The 20,843-nt window shown below is 52.3% G+C and overlaps 1 protein-coding gene across 5 annotated transcripts in view; it reads left to right on the forward strand.

Annotated features, from left to right (window-relative positions):
• The first annotated feature begins 2,236 nt into the window (after positions 1 to 2,236).
• Positions 2,237 to 20,843, forward strand: part of C1QTNF4 (C1q and TNF related 4) — a 35,360-nt gene continuing 16,753 nt past the window's right edge. For 2 of the 5 annotated variants that reach the window (XM_073541554.1, XM_073541556.1), the window contains exons 1-2: positions 17,403 to 17,595; positions 18,086 to 18,175. In XM_073541554.1, coding sequence (XP_073397655.1) covers positions 17,412 to 17,595; positions 18,086 to 18,175 — 274 coding nt within the window. In that variant the 5' untranslated portion in view covers positions 17,403 to 17,411. Of the gene's footprint in view, positions 2,408 to 17,402; positions 17,596 to 18,085; positions 18,176 to 20,843 lie in introns of those variants that run through there. The other 3 variants (XM_073541555.1, XM_073541558.1, XM_073541557.1) reach the window with 3 other exon arrangements.

Here is a 20,843-nt window from a genome sequence, read left to right on the forward strand (position 1 = left end):
TGCTCACCGCGCCACCGGGGTCTGACGCCACACACGCCCACCCTTACACCGGGGTCTGACGCCACGCACGCCCACCCTTACACCGGGGTCTGACGCCACGCACGCCCACACTTACACCAGGGTCTGACGCCACGCACGCCCACCCTTACACCGGGGTCTGACGCCACGCACGCCCACCCTTACACCAGGGTCTGACGCCACGCACGCCCACCCTTACACCAGGGTCTAACGCCACGCACGCCCTCCCTTACACCAGGGTCTGACGCCACGCACGCCCACCCTTACACCAGGGTCTGACGCCACGCACGCCCACCTTTACACCAGGGTCTGATGCCATGTACGCCCACCCTTACACCAGGATCTAATGCCAGGCATTCCCCCTTCCCCCTACAACACTAGGGGCCGATGCTAGGCATGCCCACCCTTCAGAGTCTAATGCCAGGCATACACACCATTATAACAGCGTGAGTGCCACCATTACACACACACATTGTCACAGATAGGCTTGGCCACTCCTACAAAAAACCTGAGAGTGAATGCCCATGTTGCGCCCCGTATTGCTACAGCCATGCCAGGCTTGTACACCCACCATTTCTTTGCCATCTCTGCAACCCTTTCACACACATGCTCAGTGTTGGTTGGCACTACCTACAGATTTATACAGTCACTACTAGAGGGAGCTCACTACATACAGATCTATACAACGACCACTAGAGGGAGCTCACTACATACAGATTTATATAGTCACCACTAGAGGGAGCTCACTACATACAGATTTATATAGTCACCACTAGAGGGAGCTCACTACATACAGATTTATAAAGTCACCACTAGAGGGAACTCACTACATACAGTTTTAAATAGTCACCACTAGAGGTAGCTCACTACATGCAGATTTATACAGCCAGCCCTAGGCTAGGGGGAGCTCACTATGTAAAGATTTATATAGCCACCCCTATGGTGAGATCTCTACGTACAGATTTATATAGCTAGCAGTAGGGGGAGCTCACTACATATAAATTTATACAGCCACCACTGGGGGGGGGGGAGCTCACTACATACAGATTTATACAGCCACCACTAGGGGGAGCTCACTACATACAGATTTATACAGTCATCACTAGGGGGAGCTCACTACATACAGATTTATACAGCCACCACTAGGGGGAGATCTCTACGTACAGATTTATATAGCTAGCAGTAGGGGGAGCTCACTACATATAAATTTATGCAGTCACCACTGGGGGGGGAGCTCACTACATACAGATTTATACAGCCACCACTAGGGGGAGCTCACTACATACAGATTTATACAGTCATCACTAGGGGGAGCTCACTACATACAGATTTATACAGCCACCACTAGGGGGAGCTCACTACATACAGATTTATACAGCCACCACTAGGGGGAGCTCTCTACATACAGATTTCTACAGCCACCACTAGGAGGCGCTCACTACATACAGATTTATACAGTCACCACTAGGGGGAGCTCACTACATACAGATTTATACAGCCACCACTAGGAGGCGCTCACTACATACAAATTTATACAGTCACCACTAGAGGGAGCTCACTACATACAGATTTATACAGTCACCACTAGAGGGAGCTCACTACATACAGAATTATACAGCCACCACTAGGGGGAGCTCACTACATACAGAATTATACAGCCACCACTAGGGGGAGCTCACTACATACAGAACTATACAGCCACCACTAGGGGGAGCTCACTACATAGATTTCTACAGCCACCACTAGGAGCCTGTAGTCTGTGGAGGAAGGTGTGCTGGTGTATTTGCACCAGGAGAGTTACCAGTTTTTTTTTTTACACCCAGGAATCCCCCCTCTCTGACCCTGGAAAGAGAGGGGTGTAGTGGATGAATTGTGGGGCTGAGTCCCTGTCTCCCACCCCTCGGTGGGTCACCAGATCCGGGAAGGCTTGAAACATGGAGGAGCCCAGGAGGGCTGCAAAGCCCCTAAGGCTGAGGCGAGGGCCACTGCGGTGTCTACTCCCAGAGGTGAGCCGAGTACTCGCAGAGGTGCAGCTGCGGTGATGCAGAAGGATTGGGGCACTAGGGCCGCATGGGAGCCGGTTACCAGCTATGGCTCCAGCATCCATGTGTACCTCTGCGAGTATGAGGAGGCTCCAGGAGGAGATGAAGGAGGTGAGGCAGGCTGCAGACAGAGCCTCCCACACAGAGAAGTCGGCCCTAACAGCCAGGATATCCAGCCTGGGGATCTGTATTGATGGCAGTGGGCCTTTCCGGGAAAAACTGGCGAATGAGGACCGATCCACAACATGGCTGCTGCAAAGGAGCCAGAGGGGTCTCGGCGTCCGCCCCTGGTGGAGGAGGTGGACCATGTGGAGATGGAGGAGGCACCGTACCCACCTGGGGGCTTGGTAAGTGATCTCCAGGCCACACACAGCGGGATAGATCCAGTGCAGGTCCCACTCCCATCAGATAATAGTATTTCAGAGGATGATGGGGGTGATGCGGATGATAGCAGCAGCGATAGCAGTAGTGGGGGTTGCCTCGTCCTGCAGCAGATCCGTCAGCTAGAGTCCCCAGTAAATTATGCCCACCTGAAATTTGGGGATGAGGACGGCGGAGACGAGGCAACCAGGAGGGGGAAAAAGAAACGGGAAAAAAAGGAAGAAAACATCGGAGGAGAGGTTGGTGCTTGTCCCCCTTCCTGGGACCCCTCGGTCCCGCTGTGTGGAGCCCGCTACCCACCCCAGCCCAGGACCTGCAGTGGGTCCGCTGCGAGGGAGCGGGGAGAGTACAAGTCATGTGGCGCAGGTCGCCGTCTCTGCTGGCGGTAGCAGAGGGGGCGAGAGTGGGCATGCGGCTGCAGAGCCGGACAGTGTGCATAGTCTGGAGTGTGGCCCTGTGGCGGACGGAAGTAACACCTGTGGAGGTGTCCAGGCCCGATCCTCTGTGAAAACGGGGGACGGTCTGGCGCCTGCTGCTGCTCAGGAGGTGGAAACTTTGGGTACCTTGCCGGTGGTCGCCGCTCCCCGCAGTGTTGGTGGTGCGCCGTCAGCCGGAGCCGCATCATCGGCGGCGTGTGCTGTGGTGTCGGGGCCCCCACATGCAGATCCGATGCTGGGTCAAAGTCAGGGACCCCGGCACCGGTTATCATCTCGGGTGCAGCTGTAATGGCTGCGGCAACACCGGCCCGGACTGCACCCTCGCCGGAGAGGGTCGCACCACTGGGGTCCTCTGCATGTCTGTCACCTGTATCTGCGGGGGACCCGGGGGTGAAGCGCACACAGGAGCGTGGAGATGGTCCGCAGGAGAGGCTGGAGCAACAGTCTGCAGCTGCCAGCAAATGCTCTGCTGAAAAGCAGGGTGTGGTAATTAAACCCTGCAGTATCACTCTTAAAGGGGCAGCTGCACTGCAAATAGCAACCCCCCCAGCAGAAAGCAGTATAAAAATTACAAATGTAAATAAGAATGGAAGTGGTGTGAGTAGTGTCTGTGACAATGGTGAAGGGTCAGGCAGGGCTGCCATTAGGAATTTCAGGGCCCCATACTGTAAAAATGTTTGGGCCCCCTTGAGACTCCGTCCAGGCTCCACCCCAGCCGTGCCTCCACCCCTCAAATCTTCCAGAGACCCACTGCCCACTCTTGGAAAAACTCCACTTCTGCACCCCGTCCTCACCAATCACTCATTAACATTTCCCAGATCATACATATAGCCGGCAGCTTTTGTTCTGGCCAAAAGAATTTTAAGCCGCCACCACCACCACAAGGTAGACTCTTCTGGATGAGCTCTACTCTACTGTAACTTATTAATCATTTGTTAAAATACCCAATACTCTGTTTAGGTATATTTTTATTTTTCTTTAAGGAAATGAGTCACAGACTTTTTTTTAACAATAATTGAAACCAGATTGTGACTTTTTTTATAATCTGTATTTCTGATTGCAGATTATTGTATTGTTTTCTGTACATGTATGAAGCTGTCGGTGGATATCGATCTGCGCTCGGACCGCAGTGCATGGACGGGCCGCGGGTCTCCTGACTAGAGCTCAGCAGCCTCACAGCATGTATGAGGACGCAGGCCAGGAGATCGGCGCCCAGTCCATGCACCGCAGTGCGAGCGCAGAACAATTTCCCAAAGAAAGATGTTTCCCAGTCATATATACCCACTTTTTATTTTTCCATCAATATGGCCGTGTGAGGGCTTGTTTTTTGCAGGACGAGTTGTACTTTTGAATGACATGATTGGCTTACTGGAAAATGGGAAAAAAATTCAAAGTGCGGTGAAATTGAAAAAAGAATTTTTTTTTGGTTGTTTCAGCAGCCTCCCATCTCCACACCTCAGCAGCCTCCCATCTCCTCTCCTCAGCAGCCTCCCATCTCCACACCTCAGCAGCCTCCCATCTCCACACCTCAGCAGCCTCCCATCTCCACACCTCAGCAGCCTCCCATCTCCACACCTCAGCAGCCTCCCATCTCCTCTCCTCAGCAGCCTCCCATCTCCTCACCTCAGCAGCCTCCCATCTCCACACCTCAGCAGCCTCCCATCTCCACACCTCAGCAGCCTCCCATCTCCACACCTCAGCAGCCTCCCATCTCCACACCTCAGCAGCCTCCCATCTCCACACCTCAGCAGCCTCCCATCTCCTCACCTCAGCAGCCTCCCATCTCCTCACCTCAGCAGCCTCCCATCTCCTCACCTCAGCAGCCTCCCATCTCCTCACCTCAGCAGCCTCCCATCTCCTCACCTCAGCAGCCTCCCATCTCCTCTCCTCAGCAGCCTCCCATCTCCTCTCCTCAGCAGCCTCCCATCTCATTTCATCAGCAGCCTCCCATCTCATTTCCTCAGCAGCCTCCCATCTCCTCACCTCAGCAGCCTCCCATCTCCTCACCTCAGCAGCCTCCCATCTCCTCTCCTCAGCAGCCTCCCATCTCCTCTCCTCAGCAGCCTCCCATCTCCTCTCCTCAGCAGCCTCCCATCTCCTCTCCTCAGCAGCCTCCCATCTCCTCTCCTCAGCAGCCTCCCATCTCCACACCTCAGCAGCCTCCCATCTCCTCACCTCAGCAGCCTCCCATCTCCACACATCAGCAACCTCCCATCTCCTCACCTCAGCAGCCTCCCATCTCCTCACCTCAGCAGCCTCCCATCTCCTCACCTCAGCAGCCTCCCATCTCATTTCCTCAGCAGCCTCCCATCTCCTCTCCTCAGCAGCCTCCCATCTCCTCACCTCAGCAGCCTCCCATCTCATTTCCTCAGCAGCCTCCCATCTCCTCACCTCAGCAGCCTCCCATCTCCTCACCTCAGCAGCCTCCCATCTCCTCACCTCAGCAGCCTCCCATCTCATTTCCTCAGCAGCCTCCCATCTCCTCACCTCAGCAGCCTCCCATCTCCTCACCTCAGCAGCCTCCCATCTCATTTCATCAGCAGCCTCCCATCTCATTTCCTCAGCAGCCTCCCATCTCATTTCCTCAGCAGCCTCCCATCTCCTCACCTCAGCAGCCTCCCATCTCCTCACCTCAGCAGCCTCCCATCTCCTCTCCTCAGCAGCCTCCCATCTCCTCTCCTCAGCAGCCTCCCATCTCCTCTCCTCAGCAGCCTCCCATCTCCTCTCCTCAGCAGCCTCCCATCTCCTCTCCTCAGCAGCCTCCCATCTCCTCACCTCAGCAGCCTCCCATCTCCACACATCAGCAACCTCCCATCTCCTCACCTCAGCAGCCTCCCATCTCCTCACCTCAGCAGCCTCCCATCTCCTCACCTCAGCAGCCTCCCATCTCCTCACCTCAGCAGCCTCCCATCTCCTCACCTCAGCAGCCTCCCATCTCATTTCCTCAGCAGCCTCCCATCTCACCTCAGCAGCCTCCCATCTCCTCTCCTCAGCAGCCTCCCATCTCATTTCATCAGCAGCCTCCCATCTCCTCTCCTCAGCAGCCTCCCATCTCCTCTCCTCAGCAGCCTCCCATCTCCTCTCCTCAGCAGCCTCCCATCTCCTCTCCTCAGCAGCCTCCCATCTGCTCTCCTCAGCAGCCTCCCATCTGCTCACCTCAGCAGCCTCCCATCTGCTCACCTCAGCAGCCTCCCATCTGCTCACCTCAGCCGCCTCCCATCTGCTCACCTCAGCAGCCTCCCATCTCATTTCCTCAGCAGCCTCCCATCTCATTTCCTCAGCAGCCTCCCATCTCCTCTCCTCAGCAGCCTCCCATCTCCTCTCCTCAGCAGCCTCCCATCTCCTCACCTCAGCAGCCTCCCATCTCCTCACCTCAGCAGCCTCCCATCTCCTCACCTCAGCAGCCTCCCATCTCCTCTCCTCAGCAGCCTCCCATCTCCTCTCCTCAGCAGCCTCCCATCTCCACACCTCAGCAGCCTCCCATCGCCTCACCTCAGCAGCCTCCCATCGCCTCACCTCAGCAGCCTCCCATCTCCTCTCCTCAGCAGCCTCCCATCTCCTCTCCTCAGCAGCCTCCCATCTCCTCTCCTCAGCAGCCTCCCATCTCCTCTCCTCAGCAGCCTCCCATCTCCACACCTCATTAGCCTCCCATCTCCTCTCCTCAGCAGCCTCCCATCTCCTCTCCTCAGCAGCCTCCCATCTCCACACCTCAGCAGCCTCCCATCTCCTCTCCTCAGCAGCCTCCCATCTCCACACCTCAGCAGCCTCCCATCTCCACACCTCAGCAGCCTCCCATCTCCTCACCTCACTCCCCTCTGCAAGTCCTCACACACTGCCGGCCTCCTCTGCCGATTTCAGCATCTTCTGTCTCCCAGAAACGTGACATGTTGCTGCTCTGCTCCAGAATGAAGAAGAGCGCGCAGTGTGTCACATGACCTGCGTCAGGACCATGATGCACTTGGTCCTGCTGCTGCTTTAAAGGTACAGCACTGATTTATGGCCGCTGCATTCACTAACAACACTGTAGGTGTATCTTTAAATCACCGCAGTGTTGTTATGTATCTGGCTTGCAGCGGCCATGAACTATTGCACCTGTAGCCCAAACAGCAGTATCAAGAGAGCAGGGCCCGGGCTGCCAGCGTATCCGGGCCCCTCTTTTTGCTACTGTTCATGGGGCCCCATACAGTAGTAAGGGCAGTAATACCCTGATGGTGGCCCTGGGGTCAGGTGTTGGAGGGGCGGTTTCTGCTGGAGGTATGGTTGGTGTGGTGTGTCTGTGACAATGGTGAAGGGACGGTTTCTGCTGGAGGTATGGTTGGTGTGAATTCTGCTAGTGAAAATAGTGAGGCTGAGGGCAGTGAGGTGGAGATGGTTGACTGTGAGGTTGAGAGTTCAGGGAATTTAGAGGCTGGTCCATCGCCCCCCTCACCTGCAGGCACCATTAGTTATGCGGCTGCTGCAGGTGGGATTCTGTGGGGGTCTTCCTCATCTCCAGACCCAGGGAATGATGCTTTTCGCTGCCGTTTCCTGAAGGCCCTCAAAAAAGGGGAGCGGACAATTAATATAGAGGGAAGAGAGATGGAGTTGTTCTACTGGCTAGATAAGTTTGGTCTAGCTGCCTTCCAAGAGAAAAGGGGAGGGGAGACCGTGTGATCCCTCCCGACAGCCCGGGGGGGGTCTCCAGGAGAAATGTAGTTGGTCTTCGCTGGAGGGGCAATGAGGCATGTCCATCCAGGACAAATGTGGTGAAGCTCCACATGAAGATGGACTTCAGGGATATTGACATCTTTGCTCTGATACATCCTTTTCTGACCTCCACCTTTGATATCAGCTTTGTTTAGCCGGAGGGCTTGGAGCTCCTTTGGTCGAACTATGAGCTGGTAAAGGAGGAGCCCGGCTGGCTAGGGTTTGTCGTGTAGGCAATTTCTCACCAAAGTGGACCTAAGAAAGTGACCGTTTTAACATGTATTGAGTCTCTTTCTGGCATCGACATAATGACCTGGTTGAGCCGGTACGGCGAGGTTGTGGAGGTCCATAAGAAGAACCAGGACGATTTTGGCATCTGGTCAGGAGGCTGGACCTTCATGGTAAAGTTGAAGCGTTCAGGGGGCACTGTCACCCACATCCCTTCCTCGGCTTTCTTGGGAAGGGATCGGATTCTGGTCTTCTTCCAGGGGCAGCCGAAGGTCTGCCACAGGTGCGGTGATCCTCACTTCAGCGCGGGCTGCAAGGTGCAGAAATGTGCCTTGTGTGGCGAGGTGGGCCACCTCGCTGCATCTTATGGTGTCATTCGATGTCACCTGTGTGGTGATCTAGGTCACCCATTCAGCCGCTGCCCTCATTCCTTCTCTAATGTCATGGCCGGCCGCGAGCAGGGGAGCCGCGAGGAAGTTCTTGGCGGTGCAACCTCTACAGGGGTTGGAGGTGGCAGCGGGGGAGGAGCTGAGGGGCCGATGAGGAATGGCAGGGCTAGGGGCCCCTCTTACCAGCGGAGGCAGGCAAGGTGTCAGGAGGGCAGGGGGCAGGAGGAGCCTTGGGAAACTGGGGTGATGGCTGCCCCCTCCTCCGAAGAGACAGCCCATGTCACTGAGGCCCCGGGGGAGGAAGCAGTGAATGAGGAGGTGGCTGATCTCTCAGATGCCTCCCAATATGAAAGTTTTGATGAGGATAGAGGGGAACATCCAAAAGAAGGAGGTGACAAGGGTACCAAGAGTGCCAAAAGTAAAAAAAAAAAGAAAAATTGAGATGGAAAATCTTCTCCCCGACCAAGGTGCATAAGGAAGGTCCCACCGACTCCCCTCTGATCCCCCTCTCTAACCGGTTCCAAGCCCTTGACAACCCTGCTGAGACGGGGGTCGGGGGTGAGGTTCCGGAGCTAACATCGGGAGGGTCTTTGGGAGGGGGTGGAGTCCTTTCTCCAGAGGGTGTGTGTAACAGGGTCTTCCAAGCTGGGGTACCTCTTTCAGTACCACCCCGTGTTTTCGGAGGTCCGCTCTGCGTTGGCTGGAGTCTGAATGAATGACGCTGGCTGGAATTCCTCTGAGTGCATGGACGCATATAAAAGATCACTGCTTCTCCATGTATTTCCAGTCTGACAACACTTTACTCACAGGACACAGAATATATCACACAGATACAGAGGGCCGGCCAATAGACAAGCGTCAGGCCAGACATGCATTACAAAAGCCGCAGGTGGCCGGAGCCTGCCGATGTTTACTGTGGGAATTACAAAGGTGGGGGGAGGGCGGACACTGCTGATAACATTAGGGACATGCATCTCACATGGAGCCTATTATATATACATATAACTGCACAACATTCTGGGTGCTGAGTGGTTCTGTAACAGTGTGTCTTCCTCAGGAGGTGGGGACAACCCTGGGTCCGGAGATGAGAAAGTGGGAGGGATGGATACCTTTGTCTCTCTGAAAACAGGGGAGGCTTCATCATCCGGAGATGATCGGGCTAGGAAAATGGGTGGGGGGAAGAAAAAGGCCATCTAACTCGACCACTTATGATGGCGGCACCCACCCCGTTGACTCTGGCGACCTTTAATGTCGCTAGTAGAAAGTCTGATGCGGCTAGATTTGCGGCCTTTGATTTTCTCACCCGGTTTGAGGCTGACATTTTGTTTTTGCAGGAGACCAGACTTACGGATATGGGGGCCATATGCAAGGCGGAGAGCGAGTGGAGGTGCGTGTCCTCGTACTGGTCTCTTGCGGCCGAGCCGTGTAGCGAGGTGGCAGTCCTTTTTAAGACTGCATCGGTTGAATGCCGGAGAGTTATTGAGGTAGAAATGGGGAGGTGCCCGGTCTTAGACGTCTTTGAGGGGAAAGGAGCTTCGACTCATTAACATCTATGGTCCACAGTCAAAGGGGGACCGTAAATGTCCCTTCCTGAAGATTAAGCCCTATCTTTTTAAGAGCCGGCAGGTGGTCTTTGGAGGTGACTTTAATGCTGTCACCAGGCTTCGTGATAGGGGAGGCTCCATTGACCGGCTGGCTTACGATAGTAATACTCTTAATAGCATAGCTAGTGATGCTCGCCTGGTGGATGTCCACATCCGGCACACCCCAGGTCACAGTGGTTTCACCTTTCATAGAGGTAGCTGCAGGTCTAGGATAGACAGGTTTTTTTCTTTTGAAGGAGGAAGCCATCTCTTCAGCAGTGTCCGTTGTTGAGGTGGAGTTCTCCGATCACTGTCTGATTTCTTTTTCTCAGAATGTTTCAGAAACCCCTCGGACGGGAAAGGGACTACAAGAGCTGAATTCGTCCCTCTTGGAAGAAGCAGAGATAAGACAATCCTTTGAGGACTTTCCTCAGAGCCAGGTACCACTTTTGGATCTCTGTAGCGATAAGTCAGAGTGGTGATAGATGTTCAAGGAACGGGTTGTGAGTTTCTTCCGCCAGCTCTCGAGCCTCAGGAGCCTGAGCAGGTACCGCCTGTATCAGGAACTGAGGAGGAAACTCGAATAGCTCGTCTCGACTGGGGGTGACCATGAGGAAATCTCCAGAGTGAAGTCTTTACTCAAGAGGTGTCAGTACGATAGGCACACATCTTTGGTTTTTGAGAGGGATTTCGGGAGGTACCGCTCACTCGACCCCTACAGAAACTGTAAGATGTCAGTGAGTTGTAAGGTGGTGACAGGTTTGGTCGACAGTACGGGTTCCCTGAACAGATCCAAATCAGGGATCCTGGAGGTGACCAGATCTTTCTACTCACACCTCTTGGGGAAAAGGGATCTGGATCGGAATGTGATGTCGGCTTTCCTGGCCGAAGGCATCCCTGAGCCAGGGGATGTCCCCTCGCTTGACGTTTTGACATAGGCAATCAGGGAAGAGGAAGTGCGACTGGCCATTGATGGGCTTCGGCCTAAGAAATCGCCAGGTCTGGATGGCTTAACATCAGAGTTTTATATGACCTTCAGGGACTCCTTGGTCCCCCTCTTGACTGAGGTGTTTAACGCGTGTCTCTCCTCGGGCACTCTTTCCCGGTCAATGAGGCAGTTGGCCCTGATTATCCTGTCAAAGGGTAAGGACTCCTCCCGTATTGAGAATTGGCGTCCCATAGTGCTTCTCAATACGGACCGGAAGGTTCTGGCAAAGGTGCTGTTCAAACGGCTGTTGAAGTTTGCACCCCGGCTCCTTTCGGGGACCCAGCATTGCTCTGTTCCAGGCTGCAGCACTTTTAGTGCAGTACTTGGTGTCTGGGAGGCAGTGGAGAAGAGTAGGGTGGGTCACTGGAAGGGGTATTTGCTGTCTTTAGACCAGGCAAAGGCTTTTGATCGGGTGAATCATGAGTACCTCTGGTCTATCCTTCTGAGGTACAGTCTGCCTGGGGGGTTTGTGAATTGGCTAAAGATCTTGTATGTGGGGGGAAGAGACCTTCCCTCTCGTGAATGGTTGGTCTGGGGTCCGTTGAGCCCGCTGTTATACGTGTTCGCGATAGATCCCCTTTTAAGGAGGCTTGAGCGCAGGCCGTTGGTGGGAGTCAGGATGGACCAGGCGGCCCCAGAAGCCACTCTGAGGGTGGTAGCGTATGCCGATGATGTCTCCCTTTTCGTGTCCTCTGGTGAGGAGGCGGAGTGGGTCATGTCTGAGGTTGGTCGCTACTCGGAGGCTTCAGGGTCCAGAATTAATCAGGAAAAGTGTGAGAGTCTCTGGCTGGTTGGGGGAGACCCTAGTTTTGGTCTCCCGGACACCCTTCCAGAGCTCCAGGCATCGGCAAAAATTCTAGGCATCGAATTTGGCCCGGGGGACTACCCCCAGCAAAATTGGGAGGGCAGACTTAAGATCGCCGCCCAGAAGGTGGACCAATGGAAGGGTTGGTCTTTGACTCTGAGGGAAAGGGTTAGCCTGGTTAAGGGTTTTTTGCTACCCTTGTTAATATACCTAGGCAGTGTCTGCATGTTGCCAGAGCCGCTCTGGACACGGGTCTGCAGCCTGTTTTTCCAGATGTTATGGGGAAATAGGCTGAACCTAGTCAAGCGAGAGGTCACATATCGCACAAGGAGACTAGGAGGGTTGGGTATGGTCAACCCAGTGGTGTTTCTAGTAAACACTTTTGTCAAGACTAACATCGCCAACCTCTGGTCATAGAGGGCTCCTCCGTGGGTATTCTCCTGCAGGGGATGGTTTCCGCCCTTCCAGGAGTGGGAGACAGGAGGGCAAGTGAAGGACCTACGTACACCGCATGGACATCTCTCGGCTTACGCTACCCCAGTTCTGAAGGTAATCCGCCGGTGGCGTCTGGGAATGTGGGAGATCAGGACCATGTCGAGGAAATTCCTTGACAGGAGGGTCCTGTTGACCCATTTCCAGAAGCCTCTGGTGCTCAAACATTGCCCAAGTCGGGATCTGGAGGGCGGGCTGAGGTTATTGAATTCTACACGGGTCCCCTTGAAGTTTTGGGACTTGGCGCTGCTTCCATGGGAAACTGTATGTAAGGGACAATCTGAAGTGTAGGAACTCCGTAGATCGGGGTTGTCCCCGTGAGGAGTGTTGCGACACGCTGGAAAGCATGGAGCACTTCCTCCTTCAGTGTCCTTTTATTACAGGGGTTTACAACAGGGTGGGTGCTTCCATAGGCTGGCCCACCTTTCCTATGCGGAGTGGGCGTATGGGGCATTCAGATCCCTGGGTGGCCGAGATCGGGGCACTTTCGTTCTAGTCTGTTTAGTCGTCAGGTTTTACACGTGGAACGCACGGTGCTTAGTGTCAACTCAGCAGAAAATCCTCCCCCGGGATGAGGTTGTTAGGAGCACTCTGGGTGGCCTGGTGAAGGTGTGCTCTCTGGAGTATGACAGGCTGAGTGCAGCGAGGGCCTCTCTTCTCTGTAGAGGGTTCTCATTTAATGTACCTTAGATAAGCAGGTAAATGGTAGGGGCAGGTAGATAGTTAGGGGCAGGACAGGGACAGCCGAGGGACAGTTAGGTAGGCACGTGGTGAGTTAGGTAGGGCAGTAGGGGCAGGGAGGGAGATACAGGGAAAGGTAGGTAGATAAATAGGGGCAGATGTCTAGACAGGTAGGGACCGCTGGTAGAGTAAGGACAGGCTTCTATCCTAACAATCATCTCCTGCTTCCTGGTGGTGACTTTTCACTATCAGATTTTTGTTTTGCAGAAGTGAATTACTGATATAGGGCTTACAGGCACCAATCCTGGCTCAGGGTAAGTGTTGTAATATAGAGAGTGATGTAGCATTGTATTGTAGGGTGATGATCCTGTGGCTTACAGGGTTAATGCGCCTGTCTTGTAAGCAGGAGGTCATGAGTTCCTTGGTGAGATTATTTTTGTATTGTGTGGGTTTTTTTAGTGGTGGGAGGGGGGGTTGGTGGTAGGTTTGTTATAGTTGTATTTGCTGTGTAATAAAAAAAAAAAATTATTATATATATACTCGTATATGGAAAAAAAACAAAAAACAAAAATAAAAAGGAAATATATACCGTATTTTTCGGACTATAAGATGCACCCCAATTTTCAGAAGGAAAATAGGGAAAAAAATGTGTCAAATGGGGGTCCGTCTTACAGTCCGAATTCAGCTTACCTGGGAAGGGATCCGGCACAGGTGGAGGAGTAGTCACAGGGGTCATTCAGTGGTCCAGGCTCGTGCGGTGGCGGCTCTGTGCTGGGGCAGGTTGGTTGTGCTGGGGCAGGTGGGCTGTGCTGGGGCAGCTGCGTTGGGGCTGGGGCAGGTGGGCTGTGCTGGGGCAGCTGCGCTGGGGCAGGTGGGCTGGGACAGGGGCAGCTGTGCTGGGGCAGCTGTGCTGGGGCAGGTGGGCTGTGCTGAGCTGGGGCAGGTGGGCTCTGTGGTGCGGGGGTGGCGGTGGGCTGTGCTCCGGTGCAGGGGCGCAGAGCCCCGCCCGCTGCCACCACCGCACCGCAGAGCCCCGGAGGTTAGTATATTGCGACCATAAGACGCACCCCCCACTTTCCCCAAAAATTTTTTGGGGAAAAAGTGCGTCTTATGGTCGGAAAAATACGGTGTATATATATATATATATATATATTTAAAAAATTGTGCGGTTTAGATAGATGTGTTTTCAGCCAGGTGGCTTTTATGTTTCTTTTTGGGCGATGGACCAGAGTTTTCTTTGTCAGGTTTGGTGTGAAGTGTATGTGCGCGTGTATTAATAGAATGTTTCTTCTCTCCTTGGGTGAGGTACCCTGGGGAGGAGGAGAACTGGAGGAATCAAAAAGTGAAAAGACGAGTAAAGGTCAGAAAACAGCATAAGAGAGAAAGATGATGGAGGAAGCTTCTCTGAGAAAGAAGACGACAGAGTTTGACTTTTGTTTGTTTTGGGGGGTTGCTTTGGCTGGGGGCAGTTATGCTGGACTCGGACTTTGCTTTGGACTGGGGGGTAATGTTGAACTCGGACGGTTGCTTTTGCTGGGGTTTGATTTTTGCTATTTATTGATTGTAAGTTTTGTATTTTTATAATAAAAGAGTTCACTACATACAGATTTATAAAGCCACCATTAGGGGGAGCTCACTACATACAGATTTATACAGTCACCACTGGGGGGAGCTCACTACATATATATTTATACAGTCACCACGAGGGGGAGCTCACTACATATATATTTATACAGTCACCACTGGGAGGAGCTCACTACATATATATTTATACAGTCACCACTGGGAGGAGCTCACTACATATATATTTATACAGTCACCACTGGGAGGAGCTCACTACATATATATTTATACAGTCACCACTGGGAGGAGCTCACTACATATATATTTATACAGTCACCACTGGGGGGAGCTCACTACATACAGATTTATACAGTCAGCACTGGGGGGAGCTCACTACATACAGATTTATAGTCACCACTAGAGGGAGCTCACTACATACAGATTTATACAGCCTCCACTAGGGGGAGCTTACTACATACAGATTTATACAGTCAGCACTGGGGGGAGCTCACTACATACAGCCACCACTAGAGGGAGCTTACTACATACAGATTTATACAGTCACCACTAGGGGGAGCTCACTACATACAGATTTATACAGTCAGCACTGGGGGGAGCTCACTACATACAGCCACCACTAGAGGGAGCTCACTACATACAGATTTATACAGCCACCACTAGGGGGAGCTCACTACATACAGATTTATACAGCCTCCACTAGAGGGAGCTCACTACATACAGATTTATACAGTCACCACTAGGGGGAGCTCACAACATACAGAGTTATACAGTCACCACTAGGGGGAGCTCACTACATACAGATTTATACAGCCACCACTAGCGGGAGCTCACTACATACATATTTATACAGTCACCACTAGGAGGAGCTCACTACTTACAGATTTATACAGACACCACTAGGGGGAGCTCACTACATACAGATTTATACAGCCACCACTAGGGGAGCTCACTACATACAGATTTATACAGCCACCACTAGGGGAGCTCACTATATGCAGATTTATACAGCCACCACTAGAGGGAGCTCACTACATACAGATTTATACAGTCAGCACTGGGGGGAGTTCACTACATACAGCCACCACTAGAGGGAGCTTACTACAGATTTATACAGCCACCACTAGGGGGAGCTCACTACATACAGATTTATACAGTCACCACTAGGGGGAGCTCACTACATACAGATTTATACAGCCTCCACTAGAGGGAGCTCACTACATACAGATTTATACAGTCACCACTAGGGGGAGCTCACAACATACAGAGTTATACAGTCACCACTAGGGGGAGCTCACTCCATACAGTTATACAGTCACCACTAGGGGGAGCTCACTACATACAGATTTATACAGCCACCACTAGCGGGAGCTCACTACATACATATTTATACAGTCACCACTAGGAGCTCACTACTTACAGATTTATACAGACACCACTAGGGGGAGCTCACTACATACAGATTTATACAGCCACCACTAGGGGAGCTCACTACATACAGATTTATACAGCCACCACTAGGGGAGCTCACTATATGCAGATTTATACAGCCACCACTAGAGGGAGCTCACTATATACAGATTTATACAGTCAGCACTGGGGGGAGCTCACTACATACAGCCACCACTAGAGGGAGCTTACTACATACAGATTTATACAGCCACCACTAGGGGGAGCTCACTACATACAGATTTATACAGTCACCACTAGAGGGAGCTCCCTACATACAGATTTATACAGTCACCACTAGAGGGAGCTCCCTACATACAGATTTATACAGTCACCACTAGAGGGAGCTCACTACATACAGATTTATACAGACACCACTAGGGGGAGCTCACTACATACAGATTTATACAGCCACCGCTAGAGGGAGCTCACTACATACATATTTATACAGTCCCAACTAGGGGAAGCTCACTACATACAGATTTATACAGCCACCACTAGGGGGAGCTCACTACATACAGATTTATACAGCCACCACTAGCGGGACTTCACTACATACAGATTTATACAGTCACCACTAGGGGAAGCTCACTACATACAGATTTATACAGACACCACTAGGGGGAGCTCCCTACATACAGATTTATACAGTCACCACTAGAGGGAGCTCACTACATACAGATTTATACAGTCACCACTAGAGGGAGCTCCCTACATACAGATTTATACAGTCACCACTAGAGGGAGCTCACTACATACAGATTTATACAGTCACCACTAGGAGGAGCTCACTACATACAGATTTATACAGTCACCACTGGGGGGAGCTCTTTCTCTCTATAATATAATATACTCTGTCTGTAGTGAGCTCCCCCTAGTGGTGGGCAAAGATGAAGCCTGGACCTTAACCTTCCAGAAATTCAGGACTGGATTTGGGACTGTTGGAAGATAAGAGGCCGAATACATTTGTATTAAATGAGATTCATCTAGTGATGTGTACGTTTTTTTTTCTTCTTTTTGTGTTTTAAGCTGATTAGCGAATTATTTCTATTGTGATGGGTATTTGCCATATTTGTGCCATATTGTTACCCTGTTTGTTATTTATGTTTGATGATCGGTTCCGAACATATTCGGTAATTTCCAATCCCATTGAGTCCAATGACGTTCAGTGAATATTGCACAAACAATATTCGCCGCCGATCGTAATCGGAGCCAAATTTTGAAAAATTCTTTCAACTCATGTAGTTTGTGCTTTTGGAAGGTTTACCTTATTTTTCAGATTATAAGACACTTTTTTCCCTCAAGTTTAGGGGGAACGTCTTATAATGCGGACATACTGTTGCTGCAGCCCACAAGCTTCGTTGAGGGGGTGTTCAGCCATGCAGCAGGGGCCTGTCGTTGCTGCAGATGTCTCCGGCGTTGCGGGGGCTCTGCTGACATTTTGTGAAAGGCCAGATCCCCCGCAGATTCATAGCTTGCTATGGATTGGACTACGGGAAAATGGCAGCCGTGGGGCGGCGCATGCGCAGATGGAGATCTCGGCACCAAGATCTCGGGAGATGATATTTCAGCGCTGAGATCTCATCACCCGAGATCTCCATCTGCGCTGCCCCCGGTGGCCATTTTCCCAGAGTCCACTCCATAATAAACCATGGCACTGCGGGGGTTCTGGCCTTTCACAAAATGTCGGCAGAGCCCCCGCAGCATCGGAGACACCCGCAGCGTCACGCCGCACATCGGAACACCCCCCCAGCCTGTGGCCTGCAGCATCACCCCACTCCTGCCTCCACCAGCAGCGACCCCGAGACCCCGCATCACCGCAGCCACCACCCCCGGTAAGCAATAAGATGCATGGATTATAAGAAGCATCACCATTTTATTAAAAAAAAAAAATCTAATTTTCTCCACAAACTTGGGGTGCGTCTTATAATCCGAAAAATATGGTATATCTTCTAGTACAAAGACATGTTCCGCTTCGAGCACATTAATCCCAGTAGTACAGATTTGCCTCCAGTTTTGCCGCTTTCTTCTGGACTAATAGTGTATTTATGTTTGTACCTGGCATATTAGGACTGCTGATGGCGGCGGTGATCGTGCCCTTGTGCCAGCACAATATGACTGCACAGCCCAGCCATGGCGATACACATTCATTCACTGTGATACATTGTGTCGTGTTTGTAAATAGAAATGGTCACATTTTATTTTTTTCTAATAGAAACAACAAACTGTAACCCTCTGGAGAATGTTTGTAAATCCGGCGCTTTATTACCCGTCCATGATTTTGTGCTCTACACATGTGGATCCCCCTTTGCTGTCCCCCTCCAGCTCCTGCTCCCCCTCCACAGCCCTGCACCAAATCCCTCCATGTAAAGTGGAGATACAAGCAAAGACAAGTGACAGGCGGCAGCGGAGCAGGTAGGTAAAGCGGGGCGATGGGGGCAGCAGGGATGGCGGGGGGGGGCACTGCAGGTATCACCAGGTAATGTGTCTGTAAGATAAGGAGTGGGGGCAGGGAGCGAGATGAAGGAAGCATCACTGCATTCTGCTGCACCTGCACCATTAGGCTGGTGCCCATCCTGCCCAGGTCTCTACATCGCTCCCGTTCTGGCAGCTGTGGTACCAGGTCTCACCCTCCCTGCTCTGCTGGTTTTCCATATGTCACCTCTCATCTGACATTACAGAGATTTCCCCTTGGGCTGACGACGTCCTAGATTCTTTCAGCATAAATTCCTGCGTCTTTACATGATGACATTTAAATAGCGGAAAGGGTTAAATAGATCAAATCTACAGCCTCGTCCTACAGATCGCCAGCCATAGATCATACTGTACAGCATCTGGCAGCCAAGAACGGTGGGACTCGGCTTTGTCGTCTTCGACAACCCAATATGGGATTAGTGGGATTATTTTATTAAGATTTCAGGTGACCGACCCCAATATATAACTCTGCTATAGTGTAAGGTGCAAAAGGAATCAAAAACCGATACATCGCAACCAACATCCAATACATCGCCACCAGAATCTGCTACATTGCCACCACCAGCCGATGCATAGCAACCAACAGCGCATACATCACCACCACCAGCCGATACATAGCCACCAGCAGCACATACATCGCCACCAACATCCAATACATCGCCACCAGCATCGGCTACATTGCCACCACCAGCCGATGCATCGCAACCAACAGCGCATACATCACCACCACCAGCTGATACATAGCAACCGACAGCGCATACATCGCAACCGACAACGCATACATCGCAACCAACATCCGATACATCGCCACCAGCATCGGCTACATTGCCACCACCAGCCGATACATAGCAACCAACAGCGCATACATCGCAACCAACATCCGATACATCGCCACCAGCATCGGCTACATTGCCACCACCAGCCGATGCATCGCAACCAACAGCGCATACATCACCACCACCAGCTGATACATAGCAACCGACAGCGCATACATCGCAACCGACAACGCATACATCGCAACCAACATCCGATACATCGCCACCAGCATCGGCTACATTGCCACCACCAGCCGATACATAGCAACCAACAGCGCATACATCGCAACCAACATCCGATACATCGCCACCAGCATCGGCTACATTGCCACCACCAGCCGATGCATAGCAACCAACAGCGCATACATCACCACCACCAGCCGATACATAGCAACCGACAGCGCATACATTACCACCACCAGCCGATACATAGCCACCAGCAGCACATACATCGCCACCAACATCCAATACATCGCCACCAGCATCGGCTACATTGCCACCACCAGCCGATGCATCGCAACCAACAGCGCATACATCACCACCACCAGCTGATACATAGCAACCGACAGCGCATACATCGCAACCGACAACGCATACATCGCAACCAACATCCGATACATCGCCACCAGCATCGGCTACATTGCCACCACCAGCCGATACATAGCAACCAACAGCGCATACATCGCAACCAACATCCGATACATCGCCACCAGCATCGGCTACATTGCCACCACCAGCCAATGCATAGCAACCAACAGCGCATACATCACCCCCACCAGCCGATACATAGCAACAGACAGCCGATACATCACCACCAGCAGCACATACATCGCCACCAACAGCCGATGCATTGCAGCCGTCAGCGCATACATCGCAACCAGCCGATACATAGCAACAGAAAGCCGATACATCGCCACCAGCAGCGCATACATCGCAACCAAACAGCCGATACATCGCAATCAACAGCGGATACAGTGTTCGCATTGTGGAGGTGTCACTTGCAGTCCCAAGTAAAATCACAGGTAATAAATTGGCACCATGACTTGTGCAAAACAACAGACTCCACTCTGATCCGACCGGGAGCACGAATCAGCGACAAGAAAAGAAAGCCCTCAAAATCGGAAATGACAAAAGTTATGGATAATTCATGGCACAGCGACAAAGAAAACAAACTGTCCTTTGTTAAGGTTCCCAATAGCTGGAGAAAAGCAGGATGACGGGGCGCAGAGCAGAGTGACTGGGTGCAGAGCAGGGAGCAAAGCAGGATGACAGGGCGCAGAGCAGAGTGACTGGGTGCAGAGCAGGGAGCAAAGCAGGATGACGGGGCGCAGAGCAGAGTGACTGGGTGCAGAGCAGGGAGCAAAGCAGGATGACGGGGCGCAGAGCAGAGTGACTGGGTGCAGAGCAGGGAGCAAAGCAGGATGACGGGGCGCAGAGCAGGGAGCAAAGCAGGATGATGGGGCGCAGAGCAGAGTGACTGGGTGCAGAGCAGGGAGCAAAGCAGGATGACGGGGCGCAGAGCAGAGTGACTGGGTGCAGAGCAGGGAGCAAAGCAGGATGACGGGGCGCAGAGCAGAGTGACTGGGTGCAGAGCAGGGAGCAAAGCAGGATGACGGGGTGCAGAGCAGGGAGCAAAGCAGGGTGACGGGGCGCAATGCAGGGTGGCACTGAGCTGCAGTGATGTAAGAGAAGATAAATTGAAGGGTGGCACAGGATAACAGACCTGCTCAGGGAGAAGAGAATCAGATGAGGCTGACAGAGGGTGGAGTATCGTGAGAGGGACGCAAGTAGGG

The sequence above is a fragment of the Dendrobates tinctorius genome, unplaced genomic scaffold, assembly GCF_039654945.1.
Source record: "Dendrobates tinctorius isolate UK_male_01 unplaced genomic scaffold, ASM3965494v1 ptg000124l, whole genome shotgun sequence".
In the NCBI taxonomy this organism is placed as follows: domain Eukaryota; kingdom Metazoa; phylum Chordata; class Amphibia; order Anura; family Dendrobatidae; genus Dendrobates; species Dendrobates tinctorius.